Source organism: Melospiza melodia, chromosome 10, assembly GCF_035770615.1.
Source record: "Melospiza melodia melodia isolate bMelMel2 chromosome 10, bMelMel2.pri, whole genome shotgun sequence".
NCBI lineage: Eukaryota > Metazoa > Chordata > Aves > Passeriformes > Passerellidae > Melospiza > Melospiza melodia.
In genome coordinates, this window is record NC_086203.1 from 24,735,707 (window position 1) to 24,762,125 (window position 26,419).

Consider the following 26,419-nt stretch of genomic DNA (forward strand, 5'->3'; position numbering starts at 1 on the left):
AAGTGGATACATAAAACTTACCCTCTCAAAAAGGGACCTGCCCCTCTCAGATTGGGCATTGCTGAGGTGCTGGAGGGACCCTGGCCTCTGATGCCAGCATGGCAGGGTGTCACAGGCTCCCTTCCCTCCCTCCTGCTCCTTTCCAACTCCTCATCCTTCAGGCTGTTGCTCTCTGAAATGAAATGCCAGTGCTTCAGCTTTTCCCAGGTCTGTATTTCTCTGCTGTCAGGCTCAGGAACCCCTCAGCTCAGCTCCCCCAGCCTCTCTGACAAAGGGGTGGGAGATGGCCCCAGTTCATGTGATTACTTAATGCCTTTCAATTTGAGGCTAAACAAAGCCATCAGGTGGGACTCTGCCAATTTGCACACAACATCCTAGCGCTATAGCAACAAGTAACTTTCTACTATCCCCCCTCACTCCCTGGAGCTCTCTTTGGCGCAGCAGAATTATTTGCTTTATGCTGTAAATTCACACTTCTGCCATGCTACTTTGACTTTTCAGGACCATTTATGAAGATAAGGGAAAACAAACCGATTTAGGGTAACTGGCAGAGAGGCAGGTGTCAGCAGGCTCGGCAGGAGGTGAGCTGGCAGGAGTGAAACCTTCCTGCCCTTCCCTTGCCACAGCACTGGAAGTGTCACAGATGTCCTGCAATCCCTCACATTAATCATTCATTTGCCACCCTGCAGGTGGAAAGGTCCTTTGACTCATGTTTTTAAAGCTGTCTATAGTCTCTTTTGATTGGGAGAAAAAGAGAAGAGTCTTTTACTTACCATTTTACAGGGTTGAAGCCTGCTTATAAATAGGGTAGAGAAATGCCTAGCAAAACCAGGCTGCTGGTGGTGGCTCAGATCATGAGAGATTAGGTGGCTGTGAGGCCAGAAATTGTTTCTTTCAGATTTTATATTGGTGCTGTTTTTGCCTGCTGGAGCCACCAGTTCTTTAGCCAAGGCAAACAGCCCAGGACAAACCTGCTGTCAAAAGCTTCTGGTTCTCCCAAGTTAAATGCTGCCATACATTTGAGTTCTTGAAAGCCCCAAGCCATTGGGAATGATCAGATGGGAGAATGCCATCAGTGAAATCTGAATGCCAGTCGTACCTGGAAAGCCTCACATGCCACTTGCACAATGTGGAGCAAAGCTGAAGAGGAGGGCACAGCCAGGTTATCTTGGGCAAGAGCCTCTCTGGGGCAGGCAGGCAGCTCTCAGGGGTTATTCCAGGTGAGCTCTGCCCCAGCACAGGGCACACCCACTGCATTTTTCCACACAGAGCAGGATGAAGCTGTCGGTGTTGACAAGAGCTGTTGAAATGTCTTGAGAACACCCCACTTCAAGCAATTCAGTCAGCAGAATTTAGAAATATCTCTAAAAAGTGGATCTGAAGGGTATCAGCTCTCCATTTGTCCTACCTGAATGGAGCAGCAGCTCAGGTGAGAGTCAGCAGAGTGATCTGCTGGGGTTTCCTATGCCACTAATCTGGGTTTACTGTCCCCCTCAGACATGTGGATTTGAGGAGACATGGCATGCTCAGGGATGAGAACAATGAAGGAGAGACAGCAAATGTTTCAGCAGCTGAGCCCCAGCACAGGTAAGAAGAAAGGCCATTGCCTCCTGCTCCCACAGACAAGGCTCAGACTCACTGTGCTGCCAGGAAACAAACCTCCATGGCCACTGCTGCCCTACATCTCCTTTCAGCAGCTCATGGTTTGAAATTCTAGGTCTCAGTTGTTTGCCAGTTCAGCTGTGCTGTGTTTTCTGAAGCAGGGAAAAGCTGCCACCAGTGTGTACCTGCTTGTTCTAAGCTCAGGCAAGGCATCATCCTCAGTGGAAGTGCAGAGCTGCATGCTCCCACCACTACAAACGTGCATCCTGCTCCAAAGGGCTTCTCACACCTGGGACCAAGCTGAGAAACTTCGTCTGGGGAAGTCCAAGCCATGCATGAGGCCACAGCTCCAGCCTCTGGCAGCATCTGGTACCTGCTGGCATGCTCTGCTGCGGGGGGCTTGGAGGCACCACCTGTATTTACTGCTCCTTGTATTTGCCAGTAACAGCAAATAACCTGGACGTGTCTGTTCTTGCCAGGGAGTTTGCAGGGAGCCATTCCCACTTCCCTGCTGCCGGCAGCAGGAGCAATGAGAGCGTTTCACAGTCAATGCTCCTTTCTGTGCGGGGCTGAGCAAGGCAGGCAGCGAGCTGTGAATAGCTTCAAAGAGCAAGGTCAGAGGATGGATTAGAAAAGGACAATGCAGAAAAGACCTGATTAATTTAATTGCTCATCTGAAATGTAGGCGCAGACTAAAGAAGGATGAAGAAATTATAAGCATATGAATGGAGCCAAGTAATGATTTTCAGAGAGAATATCAGAGCCCTGCCTCCCCCTGCACCCTCTGCCCCACATACAAAGGGTTTTGTATTCAGAGATTACTCCAGACTTCTGGCTCTTCTCCTCATACTGTCTCTTCAGAAATGGAGACACTGACTACCAACACATGTTTAATTAGCTGCAGCTTGATCTTGTTGCTGGCGGCTCAGACTGATCATTAGAGCCAGGCATGTGCCAAAACCTGTGAGGAGATGTAATGTGGAAACCATTCTGCTCCCAGCAGAACTGAGGTTTTCCTGGTGGAAATGGATTGATGGGCACGGCCTCAGCCTCTGCATTTCATATCCGGCCTTGAAGGACCTGGATCAGTGTCACAAGGGAGAAATGAATTTCTACCTCCCCTTACTTAAACGGTACCTACATCAGATCTTCTTGTACTTACAGTCAACAGATCACAGCTCCAAACACTTCAAAACCAATATTTATAACTAGAGAGACACAGAAGTAATTTTATGGAAAATTTCAGAGGTTGTTTTGGTTTTTTTTTTCAATTGGAACAAACAAAAGAAACCTCCCCAGGAAATATAGTATAAAAGGCATTTGGGTTAGGTCAAAATATTATGCCTTTTTTTTTTTTTTCTTCTGAAATCCGTGCCTTGTATTTTCAAATGTTAAATAGCTGGAAGATTAAGCCAACTTTGAAGTGGAAACTCAGACTCTTCTCTGAAGGCTGAAAATAACTTCTTAGCATTCTTCATCTCGCTATTGCAAAGAGAGGTCAGAAACTTGTCAGCTAAATCTGCTTCTGGAAAGCTACAATTCCAATTGCCTGGATCACTTCACAGGCGAAAATACTTGGAAAATGTTGGAGTGAGACTGACAGGCACCACTTTCGGTCATCAGCTTCCTCCTCCTGCTCGATGCAAGCCGGAGCTGCCTCCAGGAATCTGTTCTGCAGAGGGACTCATCCCCTCCCACAACATGACCAACACCACAAAGGGCTGTGACTGCTGGATGAACTGAAACACTTCTCTTACAACGACCTGGGTGAAAGGGTTCTCCATTTGAAGAGTTCGAGTGATGGGAGAACTTAGGGCATGGGCTGAGCCACTTAAGCTGTTAATGACGCCTGGGTTGGGTTGAATTCCTGTGCCTTTGCCTGGTGATGGGAGGTGTCTCACCTCAGTGCTCTTCCCCTGACAGAACGCTTTCTTCTGAGTCAGCCCTCAATCATCTGTTTGAGGAGTTGTGTTGGAAAGACTCAACAGAACAGGCTTCTCTGCCACTCTTCAATTTTCAAAGTGTGGCTATGAGGAAAGGAAGGAAAGGAATCAAATGTCCTGATTTGGGACTAATTCCTTGAGACACGCCTTTCCAACAGCCTTCAACAAAATGCGTTTTATTTTTCTGTAGAAGAAAAATGCCATCATTGGGGCAGAAGGCCAGAGTGATCAAGCATCACCTCTGTCTCTGAAGCTGCACAAAGAGACTGAAGAATTGTCACAGAATCTCAGCACTAAGCACACAGAACCTAAGCACTGAAAGTGTTAAAATGCCCTTTCATTATACAGGGCTGGAAAGTTAAATATGATTCAGGGTCTGTGTATTAATTCCACAGCAGCTCACATTTAAAGTCTGTGTAATAATTTATTAAGGATAAATTATAGAAAAGCCATTTTTACGAGATTGGTCATTTAAAATAAGAATTGAGGTTTTGAAATACTGCATGTTCTGTTTTCTGCATCTGACAGTGTTTCAGACAGCACCAAGGGGGGAATCCTCTCTCCTTTGAAAAAAATAGAAGCTGGAAAAGGCTGGACCTGCCAGCACTAAGAGATCTGCAGCATTTTCTGAGACAAAGCATAAGGAACATATAAGGGAAGACAGAAATTGCAACTTCACTCTTACCTGCAGTATCTGGGGCAGTGGTGATGTAACACTGGTTGCACTTCAACACTTGCTTGTCATCCTGGGAGGCAGTCCCTACATTTGCTTCCTTTTAAACTAAATTTCTCCTGCCTGAATTTTCTTGTATATTTGATACTATCTTTTCCAATTTAGAAAAGTTGATTTTTTTTTTCACATTTCTTTCCATAACACTAGAAGTGGTGTGGACCAGGCCATTATCCCAGCTCATAATTCAAAAACATTTGCAAAATGAACTGCTTGTCTCCCTTACATGCCATGTCGAAGGATGTCCCTGGTCATTGAAGGCAGCACCAGCCAGTCACCAGACACGTCTGAACAATGCATGGGACATCTCTGAGATGTGCTTATGTATATCATGCACCTAGGAGCAGTCTTCTCTGGACAGAAATTTGGGAGCACCAGCCTCTCCAGCCATCAGGACATGGGTGGTCATGGCCATTCTCCAAGGTGGTCCCTGGTCCACAGACTCCAGCACAGGTTTGGGGCAGGGTTCCATATAAACAACATCCCTCATTCCTTTTGCATGGGACAATCAAACCCACACCTTGGAAATAAACACCAGCACAGAAAAAAAATGTTTACCATTAAATGTATTATTCCCTTGTGTACAAAGTATTTTGCCTCTATTGTAGGACAGGTACTGAAATACGATGGCAAATGCAGCAAGACCATACAGACATGTCATACAGGTATTGTCATTTCCTTTTGAGTGTAAGCAGAAAGAAAGGAAACATTGTACAGGAAAGTGCTTGCAAAAAAATACCCCAGTTTGTAGAAAAATAATGGCATTGATATACAAAACCCAGAGTTCTTTCCTGAACAAGAAATGTCTCTGATCCTCAAAATCTGCTCTGTTTAATGATGACCATTAAGGAATATCAGGATCGGTGCTCTGTCATTTTTTTCCCTTTTAGTTTACTTTGTATTTTTTAGGTTCTGATAGCTCTGTTAATAGCTGCCTTGAAACTATATGGTAGAAATGAATTTGTACAGGTCAAAATAGTATTTCTTTTTATAAATAGCCACTCAATTCATTTCACTTCACTTACAGTGGTAAAGCACCACAATTTCTTTCTGAACTTCATAGTGCAATTTTCCCTTTTCCCCTACAGAATTTACACATAAGCAATATCATTAGAAAATCACTATTCCATTATTACTCCTTTCCCCTTTCCCTTTTTTCCCTTTCTCTTTCCCTTTTTCCTCTTTCCTTCACCAATTCTCCAGCTCTGGGCTGTAGCACAGCCCCGCTCTCCTGTGAGGTGTCTCCCAGCTGACAGGAATGTGTCAATCCCTGATTGTCAGGCTGACAGGTTTCACTCCAAAGGCTGAGCACAGCCCAGTACACACAGGTTATGAATCCAGGGATCATTTATCACCATTGATCCAACCCTTTTGTAACACACTGATTACACATCCTTTGGGGAGCTCTGTAAAAGACTCACACAAGATCCTGAGGTTGTGTTTGGTAACTGCTTGTATCGAAAATGGAAAGAGTTATCTGGAGTAGCAGATAAGCCTCTTTGGTTTTCCAAACTGCTGGTAATTTTGTGCTGAAAAGCTTCTTTTCCTTGTACTTTGTGCTCCTGGCTGCCTTGACATAAAAGGTGGAAGGGCAGCACCTTGCTATCACTAAGTAAAGTTGTGGAGAAAGAGATAAGGGACATAGTCATAGACTACAACAGTAACCTGGTCACATCACCCCCGTTATGTGCTGCAGAGCTCTGTGAAAGCGTGGCCTGAGGGCTATTGTACAGGCAGGAGCCACCACACCTAAGGGACATGGCTCCTCAGTTTGATTAAAAAAAAGCCAACAGCAAATGTCTGGCTGTACATGGGAATGAGGAGAGGCAAGGAGCACAGATGCCTTACCAGGAAGATCCGAAGCATCTCAGGAGTAGGCGTAAAGCAGCTTGCTTTAGAAGGGGGGGCAGAATCATCTGTAGGTACAGAGTGATCTTGCTGAAAGGAGGCAGCGAAGCCTCCCTCTGCAGATGGTCTGGGAGTGAGTAGGAAGCTGGGGAAATGCTGCAAGTGCCTGCAGGGGAGCACCCTGGCCAAGAGAAGGGGTGGCTTGGCTGGGTGTGCTGTCCCCATCCCTGGGCGTGCTGTCCCCACAGTGCTCACCAGCCCCAGGGGGAGGGAACACCACAGGGATGCTTTTGTCCTCACGCTAGGATTTTGTAACAAAGTCTGTAAGAAACTACATCTCTTGTGAGAACACAGCCCAGGGAAACATATGGCCTGATCAGCCTGTCTGGGATGAGTTAATACCCCGCTTCCAGATGGAGTCAGGAAGCACAGTGGCACATGCAATTAGGAGACAAAGATACATTTTTTTAAAAAAGTGAGTTCACTTCAGAACCCTAAAAAAAAGGGGGCTTGAGCTGAAGATCTGAAGATCCATCTGCAGCAATTTTGCTAAACCTAGGGTAGATCTTGATTGATTTGAATTGCCTGACAATTTTTCTGCTTTATCCCCTTCTTCAATGATAAAGGCACTGGATTAACTAAAACTACAGAGCATTAATAAATATCATGTTAGCACCAAACCAGTGCTTTCAGCACTGGCCACAGAGGTCATGTGAAATTCAAAACATACCTAAAAGATAAAGATTGCTAATGCAACTAGCACAGTATTCATTGTCATGTTTTCCTTGAGTGCTGTCAGCCTAATCCCTAAAAATAAAAATTTAAGCACATCTTGTCTAATTTCCTTGCATAAAGACAGATTGAAATGCCAAAAATACCCCTATGCAGATTGTGTAGCACCGTGGAGGGCCAAAGCAGCCCATAACTGAAGGAAAATTACTGACTGTAAGTAAACAACTGAATACAGTGACAATTAAGTATCACTTGTCATAATGCTACATATAATGTAGAGTATGCAAAATGCAGTGGTTTGACTGCAGGATTTAACAATAAAAAATAAAAATAGTAAAAGCAGCCTTAATATAATGATTTTACGTACAAAAATATTAAATCAAAATAAATAATCCCAAACATAAATATTATACTGTACATTAGGAATATGCAATCTATATACACATATACACAGATATAAAAGTGGAAGGCAGAGGTATTGCATCACTATCCTTCATCCATCTCTCATCTCCATTGGCTGCTCCCAGAGAACCTGGAAAACACAGAAAAGCACATTTAGAGTGATCCTGGCCTCTGGAACATGTCACCAGAGAAAGTGGCAAAAAACAGAGGAAAGGAGGTGCCAGTAATGTGGGGAGGTGTCTCCAGGTGACAGTGCTGGATCCACAAGGGTTCCTGGGGGAGCAGGGGACCCCACTGGGATGCTGTGTGGGGTGGGTGGCTGTCACCAATGCACTCCATGTCTTTTTGCAAGCATGGCCTGATCTGCTCCTTCAGGGCATTTTGGGGGAGATTCTCCTCATGCAGAAGCAGCTGAGAACTCACCACTGCTATAACACCTGAATGTCCAGGCCTGTTCCTGATGATGGAGTGCACTTCCCACAGTAACCACCACATCTTCCTACGACTTTGGTACCATCCTGCAGGCAAAATCAGAAATAACAGCTCAGTCAGAGCTCAGGAATTCCATGCTGTAGAAGGGCCAGATCTGGGTTACTCAAGCCATGGTTTTTAGGGTGTATAAGAAAACAAATGATGCCAAAATCAGTCTATGAAATCACTGCTGTATTTAAATATACACAAAGGTAATTCTCTTTAGTGCTAGCAGGTCAGATGGTGGACACATATAGGAAAGGGTAGTTTTGATTTAATAAATTGCAAGCTGCCCAAGGAGAAGGTCATTTGGAGGGTATCTCAAGGATATCTGCTTTCTCCAGTTTGCCCCACAGTGAATAACAGGAATGAGTAGAAATCTTGGCTCATGCAAGAACAAAACCAGAACCCTGGGCCAGTAACAACTGCACAGCTCTGCCTGAGCATGGGAAGGGCATGGAAAGGGTATTTGCAGGCAACACCAGGAAACATCCACTTGGAAGGGAAAGTCCTGGAGTGGCTCCAGAGACAAGAGAGGAGGGAAAGTGACAGGGTGAGGTGATGTCACTTGCTGAGGTGCCAACCCTCCTCCCCTTCCCACAGCCAGTAGGGGTAGGTATGGAGTGGTCCTGAGGTTGACCTGGTCTCCAGGTGAGCCCAGCAAGCAGGGTGCAACTCTGGGCTTGAGTCAGGAGATTAATACCTCCATGTGGCCCTCCTTACCTCACCTCTGCAGAGTCTTTCTCCTCTTTTGGTCATTAGAATGGACAGACAGTCCTTGAGGGGAATTCAACCCTCAATTACCAGAAAATTGGACTTAAGCACACAACAATCTTGCACAAAGCACTTATTTTTAAACGAGCTCCACCCTGCCCTTGACATTATTGATCTGTGACTGCAGCAGGCTGCTATCATCTCTTCTCACTGCACCGTTCTTTCTTCTGCTCCTGCAGGCAATTACGCCCTTGGAGCAGCACTTGACAGATGCCACCAGGTGATGGAGGATTTCTGAGCACCTCTATTCCTTAAAGTTGTTTTAATTCTGCCAGCCACGATGTTTTCTGCAACCCCAAAGTTGACTTCTCTCCCTTTAGAAGGAGAGGATAGAAAAGCACCTGCTGGAACTGACATACGGGGCTGGTCCTCTTCCACCTCTAGTGTGGTCAGATCTGTAGCATTAATTCTCCTCTAAGAGACCAGCACAGAGGAGACTCATGCTCCCCAGAGCCAGGGGGAGACTGAAAGCAGTACAGGAGAGGATATTTTGCCAATTGCTGTCTGTTAAATGATGGTGACCTCCTTTGGAGAGTTTTAACAGGGGCAATTGGGATGACTCACACGAAATAATAGCCAAAAAAGCAATCCTGGGTTTCTACCATTTCAGAATATGACACAGAAGCAACAGAGTGAAGACACACAGTGACTGCAGGAGGTGTTAACAGGCAAATTAAGCAGTACAAGTACAAATTTGGCTGTGATTGTGAAGGGCTGCCTGGCTTACCCTGAGGTTCCAGCCTGCAGAGCCCCAGGCAGTGACAGGGGATGGTGCCTCTGCAACACTCCAGTGACTTGAGACTTTCCCAAGGAGATAAACCTAGACCAGACCAGCAGGAAGGTCCACACCCTCCACGCTTTATCAGCCATGTGTTGGGAACAATTCCTGCTCAGGGCACTTGCCTGGCACCAGACCCTACCTGCAGGTCCAACTCTGAAGCCCTGACCCTGTCCTGCTGCCCTGCCTTGTGATGCACACTCCATGCTGGACATCTCAGGCAACTGATTAAGGATCTGTCTGCCCCACAGCACTCAGCACTTTCAGCCTCACAGTTAATCAGGCTCACTAATTAATTGCAATAACTCAGATCAAGTTAAACCCACAAGGGCCTCGCCCCTCTGCAATTACCTACAACACTTTAATATCAGATGTTCATTTTTTGTTAGTCTCTATTGGAAGATGTTGCCATGAATGACAATGTAGTGAGGAGCAGGTATAGCCATAATAAAGTTACAACTTACTGGGGATTTCTGAATTTCCGACACGGCGTAATTCCCTTGTGAGAGCCACTTGGCTGTTCCCACCAGGGACAGGCCTGTCCCATACAGGTCTATGCTGAATCGACCCTAAAAAACAACAAGAGCCTGGTTATCCCAAAATGCCATGCTCCAGACTCCCAGCATGCCACGGTGTCACTTTTCTAGCAGCATTTGACAGCAGCGTTTTCCTCGTTTTCCATTGCTCTGACCATGGTCATTGTACAAATCACAGCACGGCTCACATTAGGAATTTATTCTCCCTGGTGGCTGCAGAGAAGGAGGGGTTTCAGATTGCTTTTGAACCTTTCAGATTGCCTTTTCCCCCAGGTTTTCACTGCTTCACCCTGGTTTTGCACTGCTTCTTCTCTGCCGGCTGAGGGCATTGTTGGCTTTCCCATGGCAAACTGCAGAGCCTGACGTGCTCCAGCAGCTGATGGGAAGGAATTTCAGGGATGTGCTGCAGCTGCTCTCACTGCTCCCTCCTCAACTGGAGAGGGCACACTTGGCCTTCTTTTCCACTGGCTTTTTTTTTTTTTTTTTTTTTTCCAGACTAGTGAAATAAAAACTCTTCCATCTCTTTAAAGCACTTAATTCCACATTTTCTCAAAATGACAAAGATGGATGGAAAATTAAGGACTATGCCAGCATCCAACACTCAGCCCCCCAGCCCTCCCCTCACCCCCATGGCAGACTCCAGTCCTGCCAATTTCTGGACCCATGGAGGGATCCTTTGGACACATCCCAGGCTGACCCACAGCCCACCAGGGCCCTGCAGTACCAGATGGTGTTAGCTTTGCTCCTTGCACTTGCTGCCTTGGGAATGCTGATTTTCTGTGAGGAGCAAACGGGCTGGGTCAGGTGGATGGATATTAACATTTATGAGCATTCCTGAGGTAAGCAGTCAATCCCTAAGCTGCTGAGCTGTGCAGCAAAGTGTCAGCTCTGGAAGCAGGGAGGGAAGGAGATGGAAAGGTTTGCCCTCTGCTGCTGCTCTGACTCCCTGTTAATGCCCTTTGCCAGTAATGCCCACCCAATACCTTGGACTGTCCAAACAGATCACTTACCATCCCTAGCCCCACAAAAATAGGTGTGCTGGGAACATGCAGCAAGTCATCCCTAACACAGTGTTCTTTGTCTCCTACAGACTTTTGAAATCATCTACTTCCTGCTGCTCTCTCTGCCCAGCATTTCTACCAAGTCCTGTCATGGACTGATCCCCCTGACTTCAGCCTAGTTCTCTCCCCACAGCCTCTTTCTTCTTCCTTTTCTCATTTACTGGGGCCTTAGGGAATGTCTCTTAGGCAGCCACTGGCCTGATATCATGGAAAATGGAAACTACTTTCTTCCCTTTTCACAAAGGGAACTTTCTCCATCACTTTCTCCCTCTTCACAAAGGGAAAAGTTTCAGATCGCTGAGATAAGAATGTGCCACTCACTGAAGTTGGGCTGCTGCGATCAGCAGTAATTAATAGAGGGCCTGAACATAACAAATGGCACCAATTCCTGTTAAATGCTCTTGTCAAATACCTGCGGGCATTTGGCAGCGCTGTAGCAGTCCCCAGCAGTGGCATAAGGAACAGGTCGTCCATCATGTGTCTGTGCAAACTGTAAATCAGTTGCTGTGGAGAAGAGTTGGTGAATAACATGGAAAGGAAGATGCAGGGAGAGAGACAAAATAAATGTAAACATGCTCTTTGCTAATGTTTAAATTCACCAAAGCTGGCTTCCTACATTAATGTAGGAAGTCAAGACTTCTATATTTTTGTGCTATCAATATTACTATATTTTTTAATATTAAATATTCTGATTCATCCCACATTTGATTCCCAGCACATGAGCACTGAATTTAACAGGACACACTCAGTATTTACAGCTCAGTTTAAATCTGTTGGTGATTTAGGAACAAGGTATAAATAACAACAAAACTCAAACCCTTAACTTGGGGTTTATTTCGCTTTCAAAAAATTCCCCACATTCAAAAAGGCTCCAGCACCTTCCAAGTCTTTCTTTTAAACAAAAGCAAACAACATCTCTGCTCTCCTGGCTGCCCCAGCCCAGGGGTCGGGTTTTCAAAGGGAACTGGAGTATTTTGCTCTGGAGGGATCTGAAGTAACTGAGACTCATTTAGATGGGGATGTGAGATAGCTCCTGCCTGACAGAGGTAGGTGCCCAGCTCCTTTTGCAATTCAAAGGGAGCTGGTATCAAATTCCCAGAGGGTGGTTCCTTTGAGATCTTTACCTAGAAGCTTTTACAGATTATTAGTTGCTTTTTACAGATTGATAGACTGGGAGGTCTTGAAAATTAAGTGATAAAACCCACTTATCAGATGAGGAGTCGTTTTACAGGGAAGGATTTTGATTCGCTGAAAGACCACTTAGCTATTTACTGAATGAACTCCCAACAATATGTTGTATTTTTAAAACACTTGCTGAAAACTGATAGCAGAGAAGTCAGGGGACTGAAACCATAACCCCATGGAATGCTACAGGGTCTCTGGTGGTGGGATGGGCTCCCAGCTCATAGGAATGACAAAAGGGACAGTGTGTTACTCTTATTGCACAGCTAGATTCTCTTTCTCCATTGCAAATCTATGTTCCCAGCCCTCAACAAAAGTTATTTTCCTGTGGTCTGGCTCTGCTGAGAGACTTCTCTGCCCTGGCCACTGGGAATAGCATCCCCACCCCAGTGGAGACCCCTGCACTGGGATCTCTCTGAGTAAAATGGAGGGGGCTACAGGAGTGGGGCAGCTCCTCCCTGGTCAGGCTTTGTGTCTGAGTCCATTCTGAAAATAGGGGACCAAATGAAATAAAATAAAATAAAATCCTTCACAAAATGCACTGGGCTGCTGGGAGTATGCAAATACTCATTGTGCAGAGCAGATACAACAGGAATTGCCTTAGTATTTTCCTGTTTTACAGAGAAATAACATGAGCATCTCTGATGTACTCAGTCTCCCAGTGTAAAGCAGCAAACAGGTGACCAAGTCTAAAAGCAGGAATTCTCAAGAATATTGCTCACTAGAGTACTACTGCTCGCTTGTAGTTACAGCTATATTTGTGTAAAATAAACATTTTTTTTAATGGCAAGGCCCTGTTTTTACTCACTTATTATTTGCATAGTGTTCAGGTCCAGCCTTACTTTGCTGAAGGAGGAAAACCCAGCTGCTGTGTAATCTTTCCTACACTGGCAGTCTTCTCGTCTGCTCCCATTATACGGACACTCGGTCGGGTTATGCAATCTGAATCAAAAGAAAACCCTTTCTACTCATGACCAGGAAATACTGCCATGGAAAACAAAAACACTGTGAGGTTCATGATTATAGGATTTCTTACCTGTATCCATACACCTCTGAAAAATTCTCTGCATCCCCGTTTACAAGGGTCACATACTCCTTTGGGCTGTCAGTCTGCATCCCAGAGCAATACACCTGAGAGAGAAAGAGAAGCCAGGATTGTGTCATGTGCAAAGGCATCACTGAGACAACCAAAGGCAGAAAATCCAAGAGTGGAAGTCAAGACCACAGGCAGGGTCCTCTTGAACCTTCAGAAAACCCATGAAGTATCATTCTGTTGCTGAAATGCACCTTTAATGTCTTTCCTTTGACTTGCAGGAAATATTCACCATCTTCAGTGACACCTTCAAGATTTTTAACATCTTTGCAATTCCTTGGTAAGTCACCTGAAACAAAACAGAAATACTTGTAGTCACTGAACAACTATACATCAAAATTTATTTTGAAACACTCTGAGGCTTCCAAAACATCAAAACATCTTTTTTATTTTTAACAGCTTTCCCTGAAGTGTCTTAGTGCTTACTTGGATGGCTCCCAATGCTTGGAAATACTGCAGATCTCTAGGAGTTTGAGGGGAAAAGATGCTGAAACCATGAGAAAGGCAAAAGAAGGTGTAAATCTGCAGACTTACAGTCATGGACATTGTGACATGTCCTCCTCTCTTCAGGTTTCAGGTCCACGTGGCACAAGCTGCTGAGCTGGTCGTCGTTGGTCAAACACTGCACTGAGCGGTGCATGACCCCAACTCCACAGGTGACAGAGCACTGCGGGACACAAGACAGAGATTCCTGCTTTATCTCAAGGGTTTATGGGCTCCAGAAATAACAGAGACAGATGGTTTCCCTTCTATCAAGAGACAGCAGCAAAGACTTCAATCCTGTGAAGTGTTCAAACACAGGCTTAATTTTAATCAAATGAGTAGTCCCTTCGGTAATTAATCCCTTGCTTATTATCATTGATTACTTCAAGACTACCATACTTTGCTCAGTGTTTGCACACTTTGCTGGATGAGGCAGTTGGTTAAAGGGAACCATGCGCTCAAGTGAAATTGCTTATTTTTCATATTAGGAAGATTGCTGTTTTCCATGCGAATTCCACAAAAAGAAAAAAGGAGTCTCAAAATCTTCTCTCCCCTCACCTGCTGGGAAAATGGGTACATCTGTGCAAACACTGGGTCATCCTCAAACCATCCAGTCTAAGGGCAATCCTAAGGCTGAAATTGCACAAATTGCAGGAGGTACCAAGCAGCAGAGCATCCAACTGCTGAGTGTGGGCTGTGGGAGGTGGGAGCACCTTGCTCCTCCATCCACAACTTGTTCTTTCAAGTACTTGAGAAATGAAGTTCAGCTCTTTCTACAGCTACCAGGCTAGGCTATAAAGAAAATGAAGTTGCTTATCCATTTAGAAATTATTATTCTAAAGGAATACACCATGAAGAAGATGGTCTTCAACAGCTCATGGTATTCACAACTTGGGCATTTACTCTTTATCAAGTCCAGTTCCATAAAATTTAGCTGAAGGGCTGAGTAGGACTCTCTCTGTCCATCAAAGGTGATGGCATTCTACTTTAAATCCCTTTCAAAATCACAGCTGACAAGGGTCATGGCACTTGGTGGTCATTGGGACATTCAGCAGCTCAAAGTGAGGAGAAAGGTGTTGCCCTCTGAAATGAGTGCTCTTTGCAGTGAAGTTGGATTAATGAGTTGGGTATTTTGCACTTAAATTCTGAGGGAAAATACCAATTAATTGATGCTGAGGTATTTGCTATAACTCCTACGTGCTGACTCACAGGGAGGATCCGAAGCTTCCTACGGGGCAGGAGGAACTTAGGTTTCAAATGGCTTTGCCAGTTACCGTGACAACTTCTACTACATTTTACTTGGCCTGACACTCATCGCCTTGTAAAGGTTTGACAAATTCCTACAAATGCCTGAGCTGGGTTAATAAATCAAGTTTATGGGAGAAACATCACATTTCAAAGAATGTCAGAAGCCCTAAGAAGTGAATTGTTATCACCTTAACTAAAATTTGATCTTGTAGTTCAGGTCCCAGAAGAGGCTCAAAACAAATAACTTTAGCAGAAAGGCCAGGTTCTTTTCCCTGACCTGTCCCAGCATTTGTGAGAAGGAGGGGGAGGAAAAAACCAGAAAAAAATTGTTTTAAGGTTCAAATGACCAGTGTTTCAGCCTAATGCTGGCTCCCAAGTCTTTCTTATACATGTGGCCAAGTGGGATCAACTGCAGTTGCCAGTGACTCACCAATGCTTCTAGCACAAGGCTTTCAAACCCTTGTTTTCTGCAATGACTAAGCATGCAGCATGGCCATCAACATGGCCACAAAGGTTGGCTACATCCCGGTTTTCATGAATGACCCTACTTGTAGCTGCTGGGACTCCCCCATACGAAGGGGTTCAGTCTGAAGTATGGAGCCCTACACACACCAGGCCTGCTGCTGCACCAGAGTATTCCATGCATTAATTTAAGCATCTCTAAAACATTCCCCAGCCAAACCTTTGGTCTGTGTCTAAACAAACCCCAGGTTGTTCCATTCTTTTTGGCCAAAAAAGAAGTTTGCCCGACTTACGCTTCCCCAGTTGCCGACGCGCCAGGAGGCCGAGATGGGGCACTCTCCGAGGTAGCAGGGCTGGATGTTGGGGGGCTGTGTGCCAGGACAGTTGACCATGTTCTGGTAGCCATACTCATAGTGATCCTTCCCGGTGTAGATCTCACTGCAGGACACGAGGCGCTGCCTGTAGCCCTTCCCGCACGTGACGGAGCACTGCGGGCACAGCAAGGAGTGGTGAGCACCACGTGCTTCAGCAGGGCTGCCCAAAATGGGAGGGGAGGAAACCAGGCCTGACAGCTTTCAACACAGGAAACTGATTCAAGGGATCACTGGGTTCCATTTAAGCCAGTCATGAATATTGTAAGTGGCTACTACGAGTGGGCTGGTGCCTGACATTGTCTTTGGGCACCCAGTTCCTCTCTGGGCTGGATCTACAGCTGCTCCAGGACTCCCTGCTCCAGGCTGGCTCCTGGCCATGTGTTATTTCTTCCCAACCACAAAGAAAGGAGCAGAAGATCCATGGGAATTTGGAAATGCCTCTATTAGTTGTTTTGGTTGGGTGGGTTTTTTTTTGCCATACATACAGAGAGATAGAAATTGCAGGTACTTGTCAGCAACTAGGAGAACCAGAAGAACCAACAACCAGAAGAATGAGAAATTTTTCATCGTAATTAGAGGATAAACAGCACTTCTGCCTTCCTCATCAAAGGACTGAGTGGGACCTGGGAGAGCCAAACTCTGGCTCTGTAAGATCTCTTTACCTCTCTGTCTTCATGGGCCTGAGTGCTCCCAGGTGGTCTCCCAGGCACTGGGGGTGGGTAGAGGGTGGCTGGGCAAGGAGCAGCCAGAGCTCCAGCCTGACAAGCACCTCAATATTTCTCTTAAGAAACCACTCAGCAGACCAGGCTGCTCTGAGATTTTCTCATGTCTCCACATTTCTCCCTCCTTGCACTATCTCAGGTGGCTGGGCTCTCCTTCCCCTCAGTCCTGCCACGTTTTCCTTTTTCCCTTCTCTCGTTCTTTCTCTTTAATCAGTGCTGTGTCAGCAGCTGCCTTGTCATTTCCCTCTGCTGTTTCTCCAACTGGAAAGTAATCCTTCACTGGCTGCAGAAGGAAACAGGCTGAGATTAGCCTGCGTCCTCCCGCACGCGGCGCCCGCTGCAAGGAAAACTCATCTATTTTCCCTGCCTCCCAGCTGGGAGGGTGAATGCCCTGCCTTCCCTCACTCTGGGTCCTTGCCCCTGCAAAGACAGCACTGAGGAAGGATGTGCTCCCATGGTCACCTCCAGGCTTGCCTCTCCCCCGTGATGCACATCTGGACCCTTGTACAACTCACAGGGCCCCAGAGCCCCCAGGGAATTGATGGGAATAAAACCAATTAATTAAATAAATGAACTAAACCAGCAGAAAACCAAAGAGGGTGCCTGTTGAATGCACTGTGCTTTGGAACAAAATTGCGTCCAGATAATATTAGCTAGGACCCTGAGCACGCTGCTTTTACTCTTTAATAACCTGGTTGTCACTCACAGCCCAGCTCCTTTCTATCCAGCAGGGAGACTGCACACTGAAATAAACCAAAAAATAAGATTTCAAACCCACGGCTCTGCCTTGCCAGTGCTGATTGATTTGGGCTGCAATACCTCAGCAGGGGCAGCGTTGAGAGGAGGTCAAGGATGCAGGGGCGGGACGGGGCCTCACCTCTGACCACTCTCCGGTGATCCAGATGTACTCGCAGGGGGGCAGCGCGCAGCTCTGCACCTCGGCCGGGCGCTCGCTGGGCTCGCAGCGGCCGCTGCTCTGCGGCTGCTCCTCCTCGTCCACGCACAGCACCTCGCGGAACCGCGACGCCTCCCCGCACGTCTTGGTGCACTGTGTGCGACAAACAACAGCTCAGGCAGCCCCGCGGGGCTCCAGGGGACGAACCCACGCCCCAGCAACCCCTGTAAGCTGCCACTGGTATCCCCTGGGGGAGGATTTCCCACCAGGACCTGCTGTGCCCCGTGCTGCTGCCTGTGACAAACTGCTGCTGACCTCCGGAGTACTGACCCACCATCCCCAGGAGAGAGCAGAAACCAAGGCAGCAGGTATTGGGATGAGGCAGGTGTGGGGCCCAGCTGTGGTAGGATCAAAACATGCAGGGTTGGGCATGCTGGGCCAGGAGATAGGGCCAACCCCCATTATTTCAGCCCCCAGTGAATACAGCTGTTTGGAGAACGACAACTCGACCATCCCCCGTGCAAAATTCACACTGCTGCAACCTCTGACTGTGGCTGGTGTGGGGGGAGCTCCTTCCCCAGCTCTCTGCTTTGGCATGGGGCACACCTAATCATAGAATCATCATAGAATAGTTTGGGTGAAAACAACCTTTGAGACCATCTCATTCCAACGCCCTGCCATGGGCAGGGACACCTTCCACTAGAGCAGGTTGCTCAGAGTTTCACCCAGCCTGGCCTCAAACACAGCTCTACAAGCACTGCAGCGCAGGCAGCCCTGCAGGTTTATTCTCTTTTAAACACTGCCCTGCCTGATATTAAGATCAACCCATGCCAGACAAGTACAAGTGCTCCCCAGGTCCTTCTGGAGATTTCAAGGACTCAGTTCTTTCTCTCCTTGTCACAGAAAAACGAGCCTGACTGTGAGGCTGTGTTCCTGGGAGTGAGGCTGTCCTTGGAGGGCATCTTAGAAAAACACATAAAACAAAATAAATCAGTGTAAGAGCAGCTGCCTAGATAAAACCCCATTTTCTTTTAGTTATTGCCTGTAATGGACTTCTAACACTTTCAACTAACTGGATTAACGAGGAGAAAAATGCATGAAAATAATAATTTATAGAACATGTAGGGAATGTCTTCCCCTTAAGGAAAAGGATAAAACATCCAATCAGACCATCTCTATCTGTACAGAAACACTGCTTGAAGTTACCTAGGCTTGGAACACTGTGCCAGTTTAATCTAGTTGGAGTCTTACCCTCCAAACATCATTTCCAGCCTCCCTGAAGCAAATCCTGTTCTCCTGGCTGGCCAACAGTTAGGAAGATATTAGTAGGTTCAGTTAATTGCAAAATGCAGGCACTGTCATGGCCTTGTTACTGTAATTGGCTGTCAGAACCAGGATTGTAAATTATTTGAGAATATTGAAAATTCAGATCAGTGTGTGGCAGCAGCAGCAAACCAGGAGAGCAGCAGTGAGCACAACATCATGTGGGGTGTAAATATTTAAAACTGGGGCAAAGTGGAAAGGGATGGGGAAGGAGAGGCAGCTCCACAAAGCAGCATTTATTCCAAAGGAATAACTTAGGAGCTCTTAGGCAACAGTCAACATTGCAAAATCTGCAGTCTGCCAGAAGACCCCAAGGGCTTTGTGTGCTTTCAACCTTATTTACTCTCTTGCTTTGAGTCCTTGGAGTGGAAGCTCCTTCTAGGTCTGTGCTGAAACATGGCAATCCTACAGGGGTTGGGGGAATTTGCTGGAGTGTGATTTCCCCAGAAAGCAAACAAAGTGAGCTATATTTGCCCATCTCTGATTATCTCCCTATTACATAAGTAAAAAGCGAAAGGGGGTCATTGTGTGTGAATATGGCACCACTGCAGCTCCATCATCAGGGAGCTCCCCTGACAGCTCTCCAGGCACCTTCTGGGGCAGCCTGAACCCCAACCTTCCTGCTCACTGGGAGTGGGGTCACAGGATGCTCAAAGCTTCCCTCCTCTCTGCTTTGGCATTTCCAGCCCGGCGAGGGGTCAGCAATACAGGGTGAATCATTCCATGGTTCCTCACAGCCAAAGGAGGCACCTTGAAAGGAGAGGGAAGAACCAAGCCTGATTTTGTCTCATCTCCTTAATGTATATTTCAGACTAAATTTGTAAAGTACATTGGCTTATGCTTCACTTTCAGAGGGTAAACCATGTCTATGCCATCAAGGCATCTTCTAACAGTGGCAGTGAAGAGCTATCACATCAAAAGCCCATCCTTGTTTAAAATCATTACTTGCTGATGAAAGACTGGCACTCCCAAGCACATGCCAGCCTGATTTGGGTTTGTCTGCAAATAACAGTTGTGTGGCCAAATAAACCTGAGCCAGCTCTGTGCATTTTGTCATCATCAGAAATTGAAAGTTTGGTTATTTGTATTTTTAAGGGTAACTGGTAATTAAAATAATCCCACTGAAATATTAAATGAGGCTCAAAGACAGTGAGACCATCATAAAATAAGTCAAAGAGAAACACTGCAGAGGTTCCAATCAGCCAAAGCCAAAGTTATAAAACATTATTCATGTAGAAAGCAGACAGTTCAGCTAGCATGGAAAGGCTATTTTTCCTTTTAATGCAGTGACAGATTTTGCATGAATTCTCATGTTCAAGATTGATTTAAATCTCACGCAAAACAGTGGGGCCAGGCTATAACAGCTATTGATAGCAAAATCTGAAAACAGGTCAGGCATTTGACAATATTTGTCTCTTTTGCCTCATTTCCCAAATTCTGAACTATTTTCCTGGCAGATCAAATTAAAGATCATTTCAGGCACTTCTGAAACTGCTTTAGAAGAGCAATAATAATAATTAAAACAACCCCAAAGGCATTGCTTTGCAAAAGCATTGATTTTTTTTTCCTTTTTTTTTAGATAACAATCTAACACAGAGATGAAATGTACCCCCCGTGCCATGAATGCTTGAAACATGCCTTGGGTAACTCTGCAATTCAAATCAGGCAAGGATGGCACAATTTCCCCCCAAAAAGACAAATGTCAAAGATTCAGGAGTTGGATGGCAGCTTCCAGAGCGTGCACTGTCCTTCCACAGAGGCTCATATAAAAAGAAAAACTTTCTCCCAATTTTTCCTTTTTCTTTGTGACTCTAGTCTGAGTTCTTTTTTGACATTAGCAAGGCTCTTTCTATTGACTTTCTTCTCCTTGGTGAGGGCACTGAGAACAGGTGATTAATGTGATACACCAACAGAGCAGTAAATGGTTTCCAGTAAATTTCATATTCCTTCTCATTGTCAAGACCAACACTTGTTTTTCGAAACAACACAAGTACAACAACAAAAAGGAACAATTAAAAAACCCCAAACCCTCTTGAGAGATTCCCTTTAAAGATAAGGAATCAAGAACAAGACAGTACTGAGATGTTATTTATATCCTGCCTTCCATGTCAATTAGGGTTCATTGCTGCTCCCTGCTCAGAGAATACCACTGCAATCTGTGCCTCCTCATGGACACTGCCTATGGCTGGAGGGAGGTGCTATTCTGTTTTTTCACTGTGTACACCAGAACAAAATAAGAAGTGCTTGGAAGAAATGCTTGGAATCAGCCAGAGGGGCAAGCTCACATTGGGCAGCTCCTGCATTTTCCTGTTCATGGTTACTCGTGAGTACTTATGAGGGTGAGGAAACCTCCAGTCCCTCTTAGTAAAGCTCCCTTGGGGAAAAATCAAATCTCCACACTTTGTTCAAAATTTGCCCAGTGCAATGGGGAGTCCTGGAAAGTTTCAGAAAACATCAGTATTTGTATCCCATCAAGGGCTCAGAAGGGTGAGGGCAGGCGCCTCTCCAAACTGCTTTGAGAAGTTGCAAAGATAAGGGAGAGAGGGCAAAACTTAGTTGCAAGTTGGACTTGATGATTTTGGAGGACCTTTCCAACTAATGATTCTAAGATTCTACAAAAGGATGGGGCAGGAGCTGTTTCTTTCCAGGGCTGATTACAGCACCAGGTAAGGACTGGCACTACCTGCTGTTTGGTGACCTCTTTGCTGCCTTTAAATTTATTCACTGAAGAAGTCAATGGGCTCTGTAAAACTAAAACTAAAACTGCAAGGAAGCTGCTGGAGCCCCCTCAGCTGTTCCTGCATTTCCTTTTCTGGCTGGGATGTTTCCATCTGCTACCACTGTGTGACCAGCCTGGCTTTTCCTCCTGCTGTTTCCCATCACTCTTCCCTGTGTCCTGGGAAGCAGCTGGGAGAGGACACAGCCTCTCTGGCCTCCTGCACTCGTGGCTGGGTTACACAGGATTATAAACCCAACTTCCCAGCACTGCTGAGGCTGGGGAAATGAAGATAAACTTGTGTGTTCTGTTCCCGTCAGGCTGAGGCACCACATGCACGGGTTAAAAACAGAAAAAAACAGAATGAAAAGAATCATTTTGGTGTCTGGTCTGAGCTGCCTCTGCCAAAAACTTCTGGGCATTTGAAGGCTGACACAGCACCTTCTTGGCAGTGCATGGTGGGGCTCCTCCTGCTCAGAATCCCCTCATACTCCTACCACCCACCAGCCTTGAGGCACTCATGCCACACTGCAGGAGAGTTGGAGTCACTCTCTAAACCACTGGAGCAGCAGCTTTATCCCCAGTTTCAGTCTCAGGAGCTGTTTTTGATGGGAACTGATCTTGGTCACACAGAAAAGCATCATCTCCTACTGAAGACTTGATCTCAGCACTGCTCATGGTTTGATAAAACAGCAAAGACCCAGAGCTCAGTGAAAGGATAGGGATGTCAGATGGTGCTGGGGTAATGGGGCAGGAAAGAGGCAATTACCACTGCTCCCTAACTCCTCCCAGACACTGGGCTCAGGCTGGAGCAGCACAGCAGGGCTCTGCCTCCTGGAAGAGACCCAAATCCATCCTACCCAAAACCTGCTCAGCATTTTCATAGGACTCAGCCAAACCCAGGGGGCAGCACAAGCAATAAATTAACGCTACAGAGGCATTTCTCTGCTCCGCATGAACTTTTTTTTTTTTTTTTTTTTTTTTGGCAACCCCAGGTTGCAACCCAAACACCCTGACCCTCCAGCAGCAACTCCCAGCATCATGGCATGCCTGAGAGCACAGAGCTGTGAGCTGGGGGAAGGAAGGGAGGAAAGAGAGGAAAGGAGGAAGGAAAGAAGGAGGGTAGGAAGAAAGGGAGGAGAGGAAGAAAGGAAAGGAGAGGAGAGGAAAGGAAAAAGGAAAGGAAAAAGGAAAAAGGGGAAAGGAAAGGAAAGGAAAGGAAAGGAAAGGAGAAAGGAAAGGAAAGGAAAGGAAAGGAAAGGAAAGGAAAGGAAAGGAAAGGAAAAGGAAAGGAAAGGAAAGGAAAGGAAAGGAAAGGAAAGGAAAGGAAAAGAAAGGAAAGGAAAGGAAAGAAAGGGGAAAGGAAAGGGAAAGGAAAGGGAAAGGAAAAGGGGAAAGGAAAGGGGAAAGGAAAGGGGAAAGGAAAGGGGAAAGGAAAGGGGAAAGGAAAGGGGAAAGGAAAGGGGAAAGGAAAGGGGAAAGGAAAGGGGAAAGGAAAGGGGAAAAGGAAGGGGAAAGGAAAGGGGAAAGGAAAGGGGAAAGGAAAGGGGAAAGGAAAGGGGAAAGGAAAGGGGAAGGAAAGGGGAAAGGAAAGGGGAAAGGAAAGGGGAAAGGAAAGGGGAAAGGAAAGGGGAAAGGAAAGGGGAAAGGAAAGGGGAAAGGAAAGGGGAAAGAAAGGGGAAAGGAAAGGGGAAAGGAAAGGGGAAAGGAAAGGGGAAAGGAAAGGGGAAAGGAAAGGGGAAAGGAAAGGGGAAAGGAAAGGGGAAAGGAAAGGGAAAGGAAAAAGGAAAAAGGAAAGAGAGGGAGGAGAGGAAAGGAGGAAAGGGAGGAAGGAAAGGGAGGAAAGGAAGGAAGGCTGGTTCTTACCGCCTGCCATTCCCCGGCTGCCCAGCGGTGCGTGGGGCACGGGGGGAGGTGACAGTCCCGCTGAGGAGGGGGCTGGCTGGCCGGGTCACACTCGGCCTCCTTGGGGCTGCTGCTGCTGCTGTGGCACTGCACGGAGCGGCGCTGGACGCCCCGGCCGCAAGACCACCGAGCACTGCAGGGAGGGGACACAAGGTGAGTGCAGCTCCCATCACAGACACCACGGTGAGTTCAGGGGGTCTGGCTCTGCTCTGGGCTCCACGCATCGTTAGCAATGATTAAGGATTCGCTTTAATAATATATACTAATGATGTTTCTAGCAAAAACCTAAAATTTTGGAATTTGAAACAAGGTAGCAATGCTCTATCAAACTTCCAGTGAGGCTTTTCATTGTGCAAGGGAAAACTGGGAATCTGAAGCCGGTGTGAACATTGCTGTTGGCTTCAGTGGGTCAGGACTTCCTGGACAGGATTTTATTGAAAAAATCTGTTTTTATTGCAAAATAGTGGTGCTGCAAAACCACCCTGACATTCCAGAGGTGGCCAGGCTCTGAGATTTGCTCTGAGTATTGCTTCTCAGGCACGTTTCAAAAAGTAATAGTTCAAATACATCAAATGCCACAAACAGAGTGGGCTTTAATGAAAAGCAAACTTGGATTCTATAGAAGAAAGTGTGTAGCTGTAGAGAGGGAAAGGTGTGATACAGCTGGGATTTCTTTCATGCATCTAGACATGCACATGCACCAAGGCAGGGAATACAGTTAGGTTTTGAAAGCAAATGTCTTTTTGAAATTAACTGCATTTCACATTTCCTTCATTACACTGTGGGCACATTTTTCCAACTTCAAGACACAGCAACAAATGCCTGCATTTTTCTGTTTCTCAGACATCTTTAAATTATTATCTATACTGCAATATTATTAACAGCTATTTTTTCTTTCACGCAACATTTCTTAGTGTTGTGACTGCACACTAACATGTTTAGCAGTACTTAATATTCCCCTGGAACAGATTCCTCCTGGCTAGACCTTAAAATATACTATACAGATTTGGAGTACAGAGAATTTGCATTTGTAGAAGAAAGTGCATAAAAAAATAAGGTATGTATTAAAACCACAGCTGAATTAACAACTAATATTATTTATAACTAATATTACTTATTAATATATCAGGTACTAAGAAAATAAGTTCACAGTCTATTATTGCAATGCCCACTAAAATGAGCCTTCTTAAGGCAGGGAATTGAGTGGTACCTGATGGGGAAGCAATTCCCTTTTCTGTATTTCTCCATAATGCTCTTTGCTTTATTGTCCAAATACCCCATAAAGCCAAGAAAACCAGAGAAAAGCTGACTGTGACTATTTGTCTGGCTTCAGACATTCATAGGAGGGTGGAGTATTTTGTGTAGCTTTTGAAAGCAGCAGTGGGATTTCTGTCACTAGTGATGCAATGCTTCCCATATGCCTGCTGCTTCCCTGAGATTAACAGTGCTCTTTGTCCTACACATTCCATAGGGGACTCTTAACTGATAAAGGCACAAACTTGGAGAAACATACACACCAGGATGCCTACCATGCTCTAAGGTATCTTTTGAGTTGCATTTATCACCAACATAAAAAAGCCCAGGTGTGGATAAAAGAGCACAGGTGACACTGTGGCTTTTTCATGGGGGGCTGCACTGTGTGTGTGTGTGTGTGTGACACCTGGGTTTGGGGAGAGGATGGTCCCTGGACTGTGCCAGAAACTCCACCTGATGCTCTCCTGTGTTTTTATACAGGGCTGGATTTCAGCCTGTAGCTGAAGTATGCAAGTACCAGACAGGCAGCATAAATATTGGTATTTTTGTTAAAGGAAAGGTAAATGGTCATAATTGACACCACTTAGGAGAAACAAACACATTAAATCTGATATTTCAGTGCAGACATAAACACAGTTAAAACTTGGAGAAAAAGCCTTTTAGAGATTTATCAAAAATGCTTTGCCCCAGGGAAGTGTGTTCTTAACAATCTAGAAAAGAACTAACCATGTTCTGAATACAAAAACATCCAAAGAGAAAAAAAACCTAGGATTGGAGCACCAGCACAGCCAGTGTTCAGCTGAGACTGTTTTTAACCATTCCTGTATTTTTTGAGCTTAATTTTCTCAGTAATTCCTTTTCCAGAAGGCAAAACCCCCCAACATCTACCTAAAGGTATGTGCAACAGGTTCTGTGCATATATAGTGACACAAGGATGCACTTTTATGGGAGAACCTTGCCTTACTTCTCATGCAGACTTTTTGGTTTATTCAGGAGAAAAAGCACAGCAGCTCAGCTTTGGGATTAACATTCTGAGAAAATTACACCTTTAGAAAGTTAGGTGTTTTTAGATAATAACTTAGTGGAAACTGATCATGGCTCCTATTGGCAACAGTGGCACTGGAGATAGGGAAAGTCACATGAAGTTTTCATGCCCAGTTCATACCCTGATCTACTGTGTATTCAGAGCACCAAACTCGTGTCTGTTTCATGCTCTTAAGGAGAAGTTCAGCACCTAAATTTGGGATCCAACAGCATTAAATCTCTGGCAAAGCCCTGAACACCTTACAAGGGACCCAGAACCAGCACTTCCAACCTGTGACAGCCCCAACTCTTCATCGTCACAGGCAAAAAAAAAATATGCTGCCAGCACCAATGAGGCTCAGAGATCCATGCCACAGCATCTGACAGGGCTTTAAAAAGCCCAATTTGACATTGTAGCACAAATTTTTCTACCACTTTACTTTGTCCCCAAGCAAGATGCTGGCTGGCTGAGCACATCCTGCATCAGGAACCTGGGCTGAGGAGCTGCTCCTGGAAAAGCCTGTTCTTAGCCTTATCATTAGCATACAAATATTCCTTAATTGCCAGTCACGAGAGATGACCTTAGACCATAAATCACCTCATCCTCCTATTAACTTGGGTTTCTTTCTCTAGTTGCATAAAATTAATATCCATGATGCAGTGGAAAGCTGAGAATTTTAAACCACTTACTTTTACCAATTAGTATTAGTGTATTTTAATGCAATTGACAGACCATTACATTATTATGTTTACAATTATTAGTCAAAACTGCTTTCAGGAGTAGCCACTTAAATAAGGTGCAAATTGGATACCACAAGACTGTGTAATGGCCTTGCATTTTATTTTAGTCTGGCTCTGTATA

The 26,419-nt window shown here is 45.6% G+C and overlaps 1 protein-coding gene across 1 annotated transcript; it reads right to left on the minus strand.

The window, feature by feature from the left end:
• Window positions 1-4,826: 4,826 nt before the first annotated feature.
• On the minus strand, window positions 4,827-24,528 carry LOC134422365 (A disintegrin and metalloproteinase with thrombospondin motifs 9-like). The gene is made up of 12 exons (XM_063164339.1): window positions 24,491-24,528; window positions 23,242-23,413; window positions 17,319-17,489; window positions 15,639-15,833; window positions 13,687-13,819; window positions 13,347-13,441; window positions 13,096-13,190; window positions 12,868-13,001; window positions 11,290-11,381; window positions 9,745-9,849; window positions 7,681-7,775; window positions 4,827-7,387 (listed from the first exon to the last, which is right to left on the minus strand). Exons 1-11 carry the CDS (start codon window positions 24,526-24,528, stop codon window positions 7,686-7,688), a joined length of 1,320 nt encoding a protein of 439 aa, XP_063020409.1. The 3' UTR covers window positions 4,827-7,387; window positions 7,681-7,685.
• Window positions 24,529-26,419: the final 1,891 nt, after the last annotated feature.